At 36.2% G+C, this 15,225-nt stretch overlaps 1 protein-coding gene and 1 long non-coding RNA gene across 2 annotated transcripts; both read left to right on the forward strand.

The window, feature by feature from the left end:
• Positions 1 to 595: 595 nt before the first annotated feature.
• LOC106961992 (adhesion G-protein coupled receptor G2-like) lies at positions 596 to 8,456 on the forward strand. The gene is made up of 9 exons (XM_015056131.1): positions 596 to 769; positions 900 to 1,013; positions 1,091 to 1,133; positions 1,905 to 1,999; positions 2,239 to 2,354; positions 4,603 to 4,871; positions 5,990 to 6,095; positions 6,597 to 6,925; positions 7,997 to 8,456. The coding sequence occupies exons 1-9, from the start codon at positions 710 to 712 to the stop codon at positions 8,107 to 8,109; spliced, it is 1,245 nt and encodes a 414-aa protein (XP_014911617.1). The 5' UTR covers positions 596 to 709; the 3' UTR covers positions 8,110 to 8,456.
• Positions 8,457 to 11,740: 3,284 nt separating this feature from the next.
• On the forward strand, positions 11,741 to 14,324 carry LOC106961993 (uncharacterized). Its single transcript, XR_001427875.1, has 3 exons — positions 11,741 to 11,866; positions 12,079 to 12,139; positions 12,999 to 14,324. It is a non-coding gene; the product is annotated as an uncharacterized LOC106961993 (long non-coding RNA).
• Positions 14,325 to 15,225: the final 901 nt, after the last annotated feature.

The raw sequence follows: 15,225 nt of genomic DNA on the forward strand, positions 1-15,225 counted from the left end.
CAAATACAGTAAAACCTACAAACCGGATTGCATATGAATAATAAAAATAATACCTTGGAATGAGAATGTGCAGGATGTGGCTGCTGTAGTTTAGAAATTGTTGTTTCTATCTGGCGTTGCTACATTCATGTTTTCAAGTAGAGTCAGACATGTCTGACAGACAATTTCTATTTATTGCTTCCCTAGAGACAGAAATATAAGTACATCCAACACTTCTGCACAACAATGAGGCATTCCTGGGGTGCCGGGAACACCTCAGATTTGTGGGTTATGTATAGGAATGTGAGAAATGAAGGTTTATCTGCAGGTGGTGAAGTCAGAAGAGAAAGAGGAAGATAGTGAGAGGTTGAGAAACACTGACAATCAGATGTTTTTACATCTGTTTTACAGAGGTTGAACTAAGGATATGTTTATTTTGTTTGGTGTTTTTTATGCTATGGGGTGATTATGAAATATTATGGTGTAATGGAACAGGAAGTTGTACTTTTCCTACATCCCTTTTGCTTCTGTCTGCCATAAAAATACATTTTAATAAGTTTTTTTTTTTTTTTTTTTAAGTCGGCTTCTTTTAGTTTATAAAAAAAATTAAATATGTGTATCTATTTTAAAGTGACTTGACATTATTTTGTGTTTTTATTATTACCAGTTATGGCCCAACAACGGCTCATTTGTCCCTGAGGTTTGGATCCCAGTGAACGCACTGAAAAACATGCCACCAGAGGAGCGAGTTATCGGCCTGGTCAGCTACATGGACCACCGCCACTTCCAGGTTCGACCCGTCCCGTCTGATTTTTATTGAACACTTTCTTCAAACAGTTTTCTGCAACAAATAAACGCTGTGCGCAGAGTGTCACAGTGCTGAGCTTCTCCTCCTTCTTCCTGTTTTGTCTCCCTACTAGTTTGACATGGAGATCTGCTCCATGGTTCTCAGGATAGAGGAGTCAGGCGAGTCTCACCTCCAGAATCTCAAGCCACCAATCAAAATGATTTTCAGGGTTGTGAAACCAGAAACAGTAAGACGCTTGGCTCACATTCACCGAGTCAAGAAAATGTGAGAGAAGGTGACTCTGCATTGTTTGTGTTTTCACAGAATGATTCCCAGTTACTGTGTCGCTACTTTGATGATGTCAAAGGTAGGAGTGTAAACGATTTGACCAAATTTGGCAAGCAAGTATCCAGATACATTCTAAAAATCACAACAGCTACTGGTTGATTAGTAAAAGAATAATCTTTAGCAATAACCACTTATAGACGGTGGTAATCCTGAGTATCTAAAAAACTTAAGCTGAACTTTGGCTAAAATAGACAGAAAACAATCAATTTAGATCTGAGCTTTTTTATTAGACTGCAAAAATATTGAATCTTACCAAGTATTTCTAGTTTAGTTTCTAGTCAAAATGTCTTCGTGTACATTAAATAAGACAGAACTAACTTACAAGTAACTTTTCAGCAAGAAATAGAAGCCAGTTTTACATTAATAAATCCTTAAAAGTGGTGAAAAACTAGGGAGACAAAAACTACCATTGGCAGATTATTTCACTTATAAAATGGGAAAAATTTATTTTTATATGTAAAATAATCTATCTATGGAACTAGAAGTTTTTCATCACTCTTAAATAATTAATAGTAGAATTAACATTTCATTCAACTTGTTTAGATCTTTGTCAGAGCTTCAAGGGGGGACTGTAACGGTTACTTTGTGTAAAGGTCAGAGGCTTTAATCCATTAATTTCAATTAATTCATGTAGTAGATTTTAACGTATTGAAGCAATTTTTTAGACTAAATATACTAGAGAATGTCTTAATTTTTAAACACAAAGTTTGATAAGTAAATTAAAATGTCTTGATTAGAAAAGTGCCGTATTTTCTATACCAGTAACTAAAACACTGAATGTTGTTTCAAGATTTTGCCTGGAAACAAGACGGATGTGAAACTGAGATCAACCAAGATCAGGTTACCTGCAAGTGCAGCCATGCAACACCCTTTGCTGTCCTTCTGGTAACAAGGAGCTCTTCATTTGACAAAGTTCCCTTTGCTCATAATCAGTGGTTATTTCACAATAATTTTAATAAAACTATAAGAAATTAGAATAAAAGAGTATCTTGATTTCATTAATGAGATGAGAGAAATGATGGTGATTTGCACTTCTAATTTGTTTCCAAGAGTTTCTGAAAGTAAACCAGTAAGATTCAGAATCCCTGCTGGTATTTTTACCATTTTATTTTACTGTTTTATAGATACGTATGCCAATAGATGAAGCCCACTGGAAATTACTGTCATACATCAGTTACATAGGCTGTGGAATTTCTCTTTTCTTCAGCGCTTCGTCTCTCGCCGTATATGTGTTCAACAGGTAAGCATCCACCTTTAAAAAAAAATCTCAGCATCTTATAAATACTGAACATGTTTTTAACATGTTATGCATAGTTCAATAAAACAAATTAAGTTTTTCTTACTACAATACATGTGGTGATAAATTAAAAGTCAAAAGCAACCCATTGCTTCTAATTAGACTGAATAGTCTGGCTGGAGAAATATTCATCCAAAAGTGATGATGACGTCCAACTACAGGGTAAAACAGTCAGTAATTAAAAAAGGAACCCATCTAAAACTAAAAAATAAAATAAAAAAAATAAAAAAATTTAAAGTACCAGACTATAGTGTTGGAGTTCCAATCATCTTCTTCTAAACGTACATGAAGAAACGCTTAAAGTTTAATGTTACACGTTAGACCAAAGTCATGTGTTTGGTGGCAGGATGGAGCCATAGAACCAGGGCAGTGTACAGCTAGGAAACCAAATATGAACTTTTCTGTACAACTATGAAGAATTAAATGTTCTGAAGCACCAGTGAAAACCTGGTTACAAATGATATATTCAACATGATAAAGAAATAAAAATACCAACAAAAAAAAAAGAGAAATTTAACAATCTGTTCTATAATCTGCAAGTGAAGGGCGTTCAGAGCAGCAAGACGCCCAGATGAATTTACACCATGACAGGTCACCCTGAGGGCAGATTGAAAGATGTTTCAAGAAGTCCCCAAATGTCACCACGGCAACTACAGCGGGTTGCTCTTGATGGGAAAGTATGCGACTGTGCAATCAGAAAGATACGGTGGATGGAGTTGTGCAAAGAGATTAGCTCAACTAATGGAGGCAACATTTCGATAATGAGGTTATGAGCTCATTTCCTCCTGCTAGAAACACATTCTAAAGTGCTGCTAAGTCACTTTATTTTCTGGAGATAAAGAAAGTAGCTCTAATTAGATCTTGATATGTGAACATTTGGAAATAGACACCAAATGTTTATTAGTTTTCTGGTCAGTCTCATCATATTCTCACCCTTTATTTTGTTTCTCCATCTCCTCTGTTTTTGTTTCCCAGCTCAGAATTACATTTAGGAGAAATCCACTTCAGTCTATTGAATGAAGGACCGTATTTTCTTTGTTTTGTTTCTTTTCACTTGCATTGTAACTTCATAGTGAACAGGGACATTTTTTTTCTGTGGAAATCATGAACCCAGAAGTGAAACCTCGGCTTTTGTTCACTGCTTGTGCACCAGTTTCATTTCAAAGCATCTGTCCACGTCCTGTTTAATCCATCTTTGCAACACCTAAACACCAGTGAAAGTCACTCTGCTTTCAACATCTGGTATCAAACAAAAGGTGATCTGGCTTTCACAGAAACTCATTCCAAATTATAGAAAACAGCTTAGCAGAAAACTGTGGCGCCCAAAGAGACATTTAAATAACTGAAACTCATCTTTTTTGCTTTACTTTGTATTTATGTGGTTTTCAGTCAGACAGTCCGATGGATTGTTGTTGTTTTTTTTTTTTCTTTCACATTAATTGTGACAAAGTAGTCAGTGGCAAAGACTTAGTTAAACCAGTGAAGGTGTTTTTACCATGAATATTTCCTCAACGTCTGGCCTTGTTAATCAGACCAGTGTTTTTTCAAAGAAACTGTAATCTGCTACAGAGATAGAAGATAGAAATAGCCTTTTTGCTCCACAAGCTAGCGTAGTGAAATGGAAAAGTTTCTGACAAGAAAAAAAACAAAAGGAGCCGTCTGTAAGAACTGTGGAGATTAAACTAAATTTGACATATATATGACTGATAATAATATTTATAACATTTTCTTATAACCAAAGGAGATATTCCTTTTACTATAATAATATGAACATGATTGATGAATTCATAATATATTATCTACAAAACTCATTGCCAACTAAAATCAGAAGGTTTGAGGCAGCACCTATGCTGAACAAATGTAATAATTATTGAACAGTGAATAAAAAGTGAGAAAAAAATCTAAAGGTTTATGTTTCTGTACATTATATTAGCATTGTTTATGGATTTGCAAAGTGGTTCCATAGTCAGAAGCTAATTTTTTTGGGGGCCATGGCTCAGAAAAATTTGGAAACTCTGGAGTAGATCGCGTTACAGATGGGATTTGGGTTTGTACGAGTTTGACAAATGTCAACTATACTCCAAGGACACTTTAGTAAATTCTGTGTTTTATTAAAAAGCTGAAAAGTCTGTTGTTTATAACCTGTCCAATCACCGCATACTCTTACCAGATCTTGTTTTTCATCCTTCAGGAGCAACACAATGGACACTTCCATGTCCATCCACGTGTCTCTGAGCGGCGCCTTGTTTCTCCTTAACTCTACCTTCCTGCTGACTGAGTGGGGGGCCACAGTGGAGCCGGACTGGGTCTGTGAGTTTATAGCTGCGCTCATGCATTACTCACTGCTCTGCTGTTTCACCTGGATGGCCATCGAGGCCCTGCACCTCTACCTGCTGCTGATAAAGGTGTTCAACACCTACTACAAATGCTACCTGCTCAAACTGTCTCTTGTCGGATGGGGTGAGTGTTATGACACGCTAACGGGTCTCATCGGTGTGTTACGGTTCGATGCAGGGCAGGAAAAAGCAAATGACAAAAGCTTCAGGTTTTCAGAAAGGCAAATCAAAATGTGGTTTACTTGAAGAATATCTTCTTTTTGGCGACATTGAAAAAAAATCAGAGACAACACAATTTTTTTTCTCCCAATGTGCGTTTGCTTGAACATGAGCACCAGAACAATAAAAATAAAGCTGAAAAAAATCATTATAGTTAATAAAAATATCAGCATCTCTCTGTCTTTCCTGGTTTTTAATGCTCAGAGTGACTCTGTTGCAGCTGGGAGGCAGAGAAGCAGGAGCAATCATCACAAATATTTTACTGTTGTAGACAGAAAAAACATGTAGCAGAACGTAATTGTAGATGCAATTATTCACTATATGAAATGACAATATCACACAAACATGATAAATGATCCAGTGACCAGCCTGATCCTTCCGATTTACTTTGAACAGCGATGACCAAGTCTGTTCATCTAAAATATTTAGTTTAATGTGAAAAAGTTCGGTAAGCTTTGAGGGTTTTCTGGTTTTCAGAAGCTCCTCCTAATTAGTACATCAATCAAACAACAAGTCTTAATCCAAAAACAGTTTATAGGATGAGTCCTACTTTTTGTATCATACTCCCCTTTGTTATATTTAATTCATTGTACTTTATTGGTACAATGAATTAAGCCACACTGTCGTCTTTGTGTGGCTCAATTTTCCACAGCCAAATAAGGAGAAATGCATTGAAAAATGTGATAAAACCAGGAGAAGGTCTGTCCGCGAGGCGATTTGAGATATTTATAGATTCTGACAATGTGGATTTTAAGTTTTCTAATACATAAAAAAAAAAGACATGGCCATTTGAATGTTGGTGTTCATCAATTTCTGTTGTCAACAAACACTAAATTAACCAGACATTTTTGATCTGAATGTGGCGTGTACAATATTACCCATATTCAGGCCGCAAAAGGCCTGGGGAGAAGTTTGGGATTCATTTTAGAACATGCAGTGATATGATTCAAGGTTTAATACTGAGTTCATGTGAACACTGAGTTTGTGTTAGTACAACTGAATGCCCAATGTTCTGTTTTCCAGGGATTCCTGCAATAATTGTGTCAATATCTTTGTGTGTGAAGAACGTTAAACAGTTTTACGGAGTTACAGAGTTGACCATGTCAGACACCAATCAAACCAATAGCATGTAAGTAAAATATAACTTTACTTTTATTATACATTTTATTTATGCTTTTTCTTTATTTTTTGCTATTTATGTTTAGTTGTGATTATTTGTGACTATGCAACATTCTGACAACACTTTAACTGGCTGTAGGTGAATAAGGATCCTAATTTAATATATAAAGCAGTACTAAATGTCATATAATGGCTGATTTATTTTTTTTTTCCATTAATATACCTGGCACGGTAAAAACTCCATAAGATGTACATTTTTAACAGATTGATGTCAGCCTGTCTGATGATAATGTCAACATTATCCCAGTGGTTTCCTTAATCTTTCTTACAACAACAAAGTAGTTTCTGGGAAGTCAATGTGTTTTTAAAAAATCCCAATGGCAACGTATCACTTCCACAATCTATGAAGTGATACAATGTGAGTGCAAAATGTTCCATCTTCTTCCTTTTTCCTGTTACATTCAAAGACCCGCTGCTCTTAACTGCCTATTATTACCCGTCTGTCTCACAGCTGCTGGATCACAGATGACACCTACTTCTACTCACTCAATCTCGTGTATTTCACCCTGATATTCATCTTTAACTCTGGCATTCTGATGGCAGTGGCCTCAAGCATCTGCAAGATGAAGAAAATGTTAAAGACTAACTCAAAACTTCAAGCCAGTGCTAGCAGAAAGTCAAAGGAAGTTCCACAGAGGTTTAGCACATCCTGCCAGAGCGGCCTGACTCTGCTGGGCCTCACCTGCCTGATGGGGACCACCTGGGGTCTGGCCTTCCTGGGTTCTGGTTATGTCAACTACACAGTGCTCTATCTTTTCTGCATCCTCAACTCCCTACAAGGTAACAGTTGCATCTATCGGAGTGTTGTGCTTGTTAGCAGGGGTGGCTCTTGACGTAGGCCTTTTAGGCGGTCGCCTAGGTCACCAACTGTAACAGTGGGGGATGGTAAATAAAAACAAAAGCAAACCAAACAATAAAAAAGTGATGTAAAACATCAACTGCTTAGTGTCTTACAAAAAGTTAATAAAATGTAAACATCAGCGATGCCTCTGTGCTCCTGTTTGAGTCAATAGGTCTCCTTCAGCTTTCAAAGAGAATCTGCTAAAACTAAATGTCCCTACCGATGTAGTTGACAAGTAAAGAGACATTTAAATGAATTTACTTTTAGCTTTACTATTCAGAGTATGCAGATTCTACCTGACAGTCTACTCATCAGTATTAGCAGGCCGGTTCTGTTGTGCCTACTAGCTGAAGTTAATGTTAATGGTGGGACTCCATTAATTTCTTTAAGCAAGTTAACTGATTAATTTATTTGCAATGAATTACATTTAAGCAACATTTTCAAGTTTTCTGCTAAATTACTGAACAAATAGACACATGAGCTCAACTTCTAATATATTTATTGTTTTTAATCTATTTAGGTTATTTAACCTTCAGACTGGTTCAAAGTTCTATTCTACCATTTAGATTTGAAGTGTTTCAGGAACTCTTGATCAGAACTTCTTTATAGATTTTAACTGTGGAGGCCGACATTAGCATTAAGGACATCTGTGCTGCTGCTACATGTTTAGCATTGAGATGCTGTTTCAGGCTAGAATAGCTTCGCTGACAGGCTAACTCCTTTTAGCACAACTTGAACACAACAATCATCTTTTCCAGCGTCCAATCAGATCGCTTAATGAAACAAAATGAATCCGCAGTGGGAAGTGGTTAAGTAAATTGTTTAGGAAATTGTCACATCATTCTGACAAGCTTTCTCACTGTTCAAAAATGAATGCTGGAATAGGATCATAGCTCTCGGGGGGGGAATCATAATCTTGCGTAGGGAAGAGAATTGGCTAAGATCGTCTTTTCTTGTTTGAGAATAGTTCAAATTCAGACTTACCAATTTTTGCTTTCCTCTTTGTGAAGGTTTCTTTATTTTTGTGTGGATCTGTCTCTCGGCCAAGAAGCAGCGGAGGAAAGAAATGGAGCAGAAAGTGTCTTCGATCACTGCGGTGTCTTCAGACACAAAAATGGATTAGATCTCTTCTTTTAGGTCTGGATGGATCCCAGTAGATCCTCTGACAGAAATGAATCTGCATGGATGGGGAAAAAAAACTGCAAAAAAAAAAAAAAACTGCAAAAATGTCTTAAAATTAATTATTTTTTATCACAACTGGATAATTTTCTTTACACAGCCTTACAGTTAGGAGCACTTCTATAAGTTTCTATAAAATAAATGTTAGCAATTTAATACTTAATGTTTTCTTGAGCTATACAGAGGCCCATTTCTTTCAGTCACTGCTCATAAGTGGAGAAACACAGGAAACGCTTAAAACAAGAACTTGGGCACCAAAAGTTGCCCATGTCTACAGTAGGAGAAATAATTTAAAAATTTAAAACAACTCAGAGCATGACAAACATGGCTGGAAGTGAACGACACCACACACACAGAGAGCAGGAAGGTAAGAAAAGTAAAAAAAGAAAATTAAAATCTATTATTAATGAAGTTCTTCCTATTTTTCAGTGTGAGTTCAGCAACAAAAGGCACAATTATTTAACGTGTAGTACTGATAAGTTAATAAGTATTTCTATTACATGACCATTTCACATTTTACCACATTACAACCACAAGCTCTAGCTCATTTATCTTCCTTATTTTCAAATACACACAAACACGTAACTCTTCAGTTTGGTGTGTGTACTCAGCTTTCAAGAATCAAGACACTTTGTGAAACAACTTTTCATTGCAATTGCTGCTGCAACTCTTTTCACATATGTACCAGCTTTGCACATTTTTACTCAATGTTCTTTGCACAGAGCTGTAATTTAGTCCGACTGGAAGGAATGTATTTGTGAATGTGCATCTGAAAATGCATGCTACATTTTCAGACTTTGAGTTGTAAAACATTTTCATAAAACTTGTAATATTTTTGTTCCTCTTTACACTACTTTGTGTTGGTCTGTTCCATAAAATGTGTAGAAGTTTGTGTACTTTTTACGCCATGATTATGGAAAAGTTTTTATGGGTAATAATATTTAGACAAGGCACTGCACATTTATAATCCACACTCATCATACTGGAATGAAAATGTTTTCAAGTCTTTGCAAATTGTTGAATTTAGTTTTTATCCTTTTTGGGTGAATTTAAAATTATCTTAAAGTATATCCCAAAACATATGTTATGCCTTTAACTTTAGAATTTTTTTCTGAAAATCTAAGTAAAATGTTAAAAAATATATATGATTTCTTTTTGTTTTGTTGTTTTTTTTCTGCTGGGATCCTGTTGATTAGTTATGTGCAGTTAACATCCTTTCTGCCTATTTATAAAAACTCATATCTGTGTCCAATAGCCATAGTGTTGAGTTAGGATGTTTTCATACATCTTGAAAGATTTCAGCCACCAGATAGGGTTAGAGGTTAAGATGAGGGTAAGGTTTAGGCTGTAGAAATGAAAAGTCCCCACAAAGATAGCCACACAAACATGTGTGTGTCTGTGTATGTGTGTGCGTGCGGGTGTGTGTGTGTGTGTGTGTGTGCGTGTGTGATCCTGTAATGTGATTATTATTAATGAAGCTCCTGTCTTGTTTTGCATTTAGTTTCCATGTTGTGTTTAAAATAAAAAAAAAATAGTGTGTGTCACTGACTAACAGACATTTGCATGTCATTCTGTGCGTGTCTGGGTTTTCTCCAGATACTTTCACTTCCTCCTTCAGTCCAAAACCTATTCATGCAGAGCTGACTGATGATTGCGAAACCGCTGTATTGTTAGGTTTGAGTGTGACGATAGATGATCATGGGTTTGTCTTGTGCCTTCAAGCCGTTCATCAAAAGCAGTCTCCACAGAGACAACTTCCAACCAACTCTCATTGTGGTGTTATGTAGTCAGGGTGGTGAATCTTTCATAGTTGCATTTTAAAATGCAACTTTTTAAAAATATGCTTCATTTTGCTTCACAGATGAAGAGCTCCACCCCCCAAAAGGAATAAGAATTAATCTAGAATATCCAGCTGTCTTTGAAATCCAATAGTAAATTGTTGAGCACAAACAGTAAAGACAAAGTGAGTCGATAAAGTTTCATTTTTTTACTAGTTTTCTTTGAGGTAATTCCTCATTTCTATATAAAATTTTGAGACGTCCAAGCGGGCACAGTGCGGGGGAGGTGTGCTGCTGATATTGTATGATTCATTTTCTCTAGGGGTGCACCACTTACTGACGCCGATTCCTGATCTTATTTAGCTCAGCAAATATCTAAAACTCAACCACTGTCCTCTTCTGCTCTGTAGTGAGAGGTTTGACTGACAGACCGGCCCACCAGGTCAGGTCTGTGCATTTGCCGTTAATAATAACAGTGGGGTTATTACAGCATCTTTATTTCTATATTTAGCAGCATTTCAGACAAAACAAAATTAATTGTCAAATAAGAATCAACAGGTCAAGAGTTTTAAAAATATGTAATGAGAAAACTGCAATCGGTGCATCCCTAATTCTGATGTTGTTTTATACACCTTTATTTTATACTAAGCACTTCTTTCACTCCGGTTTGAGAATCCGCAGATTCTCAACCCGTCAAACGGAGGACATCATGATTCACTTTCCATACGATCAGACGGGATGACGTCTTACCACAGAATGTCTAGCAGCCCTGGTCAGTTTGGGGGAAGTGTTTGTCTGAGCTGAGGTGGCATGAACTTTTTTCAGACTCCACAGGAAGCTGCTGATGCTCATTTTCCACTCTGCGATCACAGAATATGTTAAGGGTGACAATATTTTCTGAGAAGCCACAGGATGTTTTAATATCCTAAGTTACAGCCAATTTCAACAATGATAATGAAATTACTTTTGAAATTTTATGTAGATTAGGAACTGACATCTAACTTGTAAAGTTTGTGGTCAATATGTATTGTTCTTTAAACAACTAGAGTCTTAAAACTCTCACAAAGCTTCACAAGAACATCTTTAAATAGCCATAGAGTTTATTTAGACAGAGTTCACTGTCTGGGCCCAAACCTTCATTCACAAAGAGTAAAAAAAGCTATCCAAACCAACAAATGTTAAAAAATTAATCATCTTTTTATTTTTCACATTTTTTCTCTCCAACAAATGTGTTTGTTTTCCAGACAAATTCCAAACTAAAGGCAGAATCACTTTTATCAACATTTATGGTTTTGTTACATCACAAAAACCTGACAGCTTAGCAGCCTAGTGAAACCTTGGGTAACCTCAGTTACACTTTAATATTAGCTATTAAAGTGTACAACTCAATATATTTTTTTATTTCAAGTATTTTCACTCCCTGTTTAGTACAAGCAAAACCACTAAATTTAAACTCTTTTTCTGACCCGTGTTTGTTTTGCTTCTTCTGTCAGCATTTCTTCACCAGTATGACTTGGCTCTTGCTTCTGGCAATATTTGCATAAGTGTGGGGATTTCATCAGAATTAAAATGGTATTATTTCTCTGATAATTCATTTGATCAATCTCAGAGCTCCTTGGCAAACCACTGTTTTGTTTTGGTTTGTTTTTATGTTAATAAAAAGAACTCGATAAACATAAGCCTATCTACATTATTGGTTCACTCAAATGACACAACTACTATGAATTACTTCCTCCTCTCTGCCACCTCTCTCTCAGCATGTGATCAAACTAGATGTGAAACTCTGTTTGCTGCAACAAGCAACCCTCAACCACCAGAGCAACACAGTGCCTCGATCGGTGATCAGTGTCAGTTTGAGAAAGTCCAACATGAAGTGGATTACTCTTTATCTCCTAACACTCTGCTTCCCTACGACCAGAGCCAGTGAGTATTCTGGGGTTTTGTAGTTTGAACATCAGTTTAGTTGTTAATGTATCCATCTTGGCTCAGTGGTTCCTGTTGGAAAACTTATTTTTTTGTCTGAGTGATATTCAAATTGTTAGTCAGGTTTTTCTCGTACCTCTGGCTCATTCAGTTCTCATTTTTGTTGGTAGTGAAAAGTTCTGATTTCTTTACATTCTGTGTTCATTTTACAGACTGTAACCCTAACCATATTTTAGATGATTGCATAAACCAAAATCCTGTACCGTGGCAAAGGTAAATGATGTTGTTAATACCATTCTTATGGGGTTGATTTTAAGCTCCTATTCTTGCTTCCTAACAGTTTCTTCCTTTTCCCTTTCATAAATTAATTGGGGGATATTATGTATTTTTCATTTCATAGCATAATCAAGTAACTTTGTTACCTTTAGTTGTTATAAAATGTTGTACACATCAAACATAACTTAAAAACGAAATTACTTGGCAATTTGATGCCTTGGAATTGGGCTATGTCTTTTTAGAGTAGTATTATGTATTTTCCAACCACATACAATAATGTAATAGCACATTCAAGTAACTATGTTACCTTCAGTTGTTATAAAATGCTTAATACATCAAATATGACGTAAAAGAAATTTTTATTCGTAATTTAGTGCCTTGAAATTGGGCCTCTGTCTCTTCATGAAAATCCTGCTCTTTCCAACACTCTACCTTCAGGAAGTCATCAGCTCCACTATCAAAGTTCTTTTACCATCGATTCACTGACAAATAGCTCTTATAATGAGCTCAGCAGACGTGCAGTTCCACCCAGTGTTTGCTAATTGTTGCTACGGCTAGTCTAATGGAGCTGTGTGGGGGAGGGTGTGGAAGCTCGGCTGGGGACTGAGCTTTGGGTAAAGAGGCTGTGTGTTATATGAGCAGGTGTTCAGGCAACCCCAAATGGTTGCTATGGGAGATTAAAGGATTCCTCAAACATGCATGAAATAATTAAGGTAATACTCTGGATATGTTTTTAATTAGGGGAATAACATTATAACATGATGTATAGCTCAAAGAAGTCAAATTTGCAAAATATCCCCCACATTCCTTCAATATTGTTGTAAATATGTGCCTTTTTTGAAACATCTCCTGGTAGGTGCTATGACAATAAAATTACGGCGTGCAAACCAATTGGTCGTTCCCATGGGTTTGTTAATGTCGACAAGAAAGCATCAGAACAGGTGAGGTGATCAGAGGTAAAACTTTTATCTGGGAAGCATCAACACATGAAAATTGATTGTTGTTTTTGTTTGTTTTGTTGTTGTTGTTGTTGTTTTTTAAGAAAGTGACACATTTTAAGCATTTATTTCAGTTTATTTTAATGATTAGGGATTACTGCTAACAAACCCCCCAATGTTTAAGATAATTCTAACCAATAAAAAAGTTTTTTATTGGTGTATATTGGTTGGTTTGACTGTTGGTTTTAGTGGTGGCCAACCTCAAAGTATGTGATTGTACCATACAGTATATACACCTACTAGGTCGAGTTCCAAGCATTGCATGGAAGTGATCAACTTCTGATTCTGCTGAGGTGTTAAGGAATCCCATATTGTTTTCAACTTGTCTTCATTGTTGGGTCTAGTACCTCATCTTCCTCCTGACAGAACCATGTAGACTCCATTGGGCTCTAGTAAGGCCAGTATTCTGGTCACCATAATGGTTCTTTGGTACATTTGGTAGTATGGGTAGGTGATAAATCCTGCTGAAAAATGAAATCAGCATCTCCATAAACATTGTCAGAAGCAAAGAAGCAAGGGATGCTCTAAAACTTCCTGCCAGATGACTCTGAACTTGATCAACATCAGTGGACCACCACCATCAGTGGACCACCACCATCAGGTGACGAAGACTTAACACCCCTATTTGTGACAGTCATCCCAAACTCTGACCTTGATTTCCTCAGTGAAAACTTTACTTTCACATGAAAAGAGAAGTTTGGACCAGTGAGCAACAGTCCACTTCTTTGTTCTTCTCATCAAAGGTATAAGTGTTGTCTCTAGTACTGGTGTTTAACAAACTGAATGTTGTAGCCCATATCTTGGATAAATCGGTGTATAAGGTGACTTTTAAACTCCTGACTCCAGCATCACTCGATGTCTTGTGAGTTTTTGCCAAACTCCTATTTCCTTCCTTCCTTGTGAAACTTTTTTTTCTTTTCCATTAACATTGAAGGAGATAGAACTTGTTCAGCTGTGGTCACTGACACCAACCATGTCTTTATGGTTGATGTCAGTGACCGAATACTGAAAGTGTCCAGTCAGAGGTCTTTCTCATGATTATGAAGGTCACAACATTTCTGTAAATGTCCAATGTTCTGAGAAACTGAATGATGGGTTTCCATGAGATGTAAGACATAAACATCAAAATGAACAGTATATGCATGAAAAGAAAATATACAGCTGAAACCAGAATTTTACTTACACCAAATTAAGACACATACTAGTATATCTAAATAAAATTAAAATGTTGTGTAAAAATGCAACATTTCATGCCAGTTACCTCATAAATTTAACTTATATATTATGTAAAGCAGTGGTAGAGAATGTACTCAAAAAATTTACTTAAGTAAAAGTACAAATACACAGACAAAAATGTACTCAAGTAAAAGTACCACATTAACATTTAATTAAGTAAAAGTTAAAAATACTGGCTTTTAAAAATACTTAAGTATTAAAAGTAAAAGTACTTTCTGGATAATACCTAATTGCTAATATCATTAAGTGTACTGATCATATTTAATTTTAATACATCAGTAATGTGCCATTTTAATGAACAATGCCACAGATAAAGCATGTTTTTATTGTGTTTACTCTTTGTAACATAGCTTAGACTTAGATATGTGATTCTATGCATCATAATTTAAGGGATGGAAACATCTTGTCTCCTGTCCTAACATAGCATGAACTTCACTTATTTTTGCCACTAGTGGCATTTATTTTGAAAGAAATCCAACTGGCAGGGGAGGACATGGAACCAAGGAGCCACATAGAAGAGTTGTAATCTAGACCACCGAACATGAGACCAAGACAAGACAAAGACCAGCACCCCGCGCTACGTGACACAATGAAATCAAGGGCACCTATCAAAATTGCTTCTCAAATTGATGTGAAAGATCCACAATCCTACAAAAACACCTAGATATGAAATACTTAGAGGTGAAATAAATTTAAGCAGTATCAATTCAAACTCTTCTTCATTCCGATTTGCTTTCATCTCTGTGCCACAATACACAGAGCTCTCCTGCCACCCTAAGAAAAAATAACGCCCTGGGTGGTTGTCCATATTGCCAATGTCAGAAACCACAACTGTCTGCACCATTAAAC

Source organism: Poecilia latipinna, unplaced genomic scaffold (genome assembly GCF_001443285.1).
Source record: "Poecilia latipinna isolate Pla-1442-1.1 unplaced genomic scaffold, P_latipinna-1.0 Scaffold1359, whole genome shotgun sequence".
Lineage (NCBI taxonomy): Eukaryota > Metazoa > Chordata > Actinopteri > Cyprinodontiformes > Poeciliidae > Poecilia > Poecilia latipinna.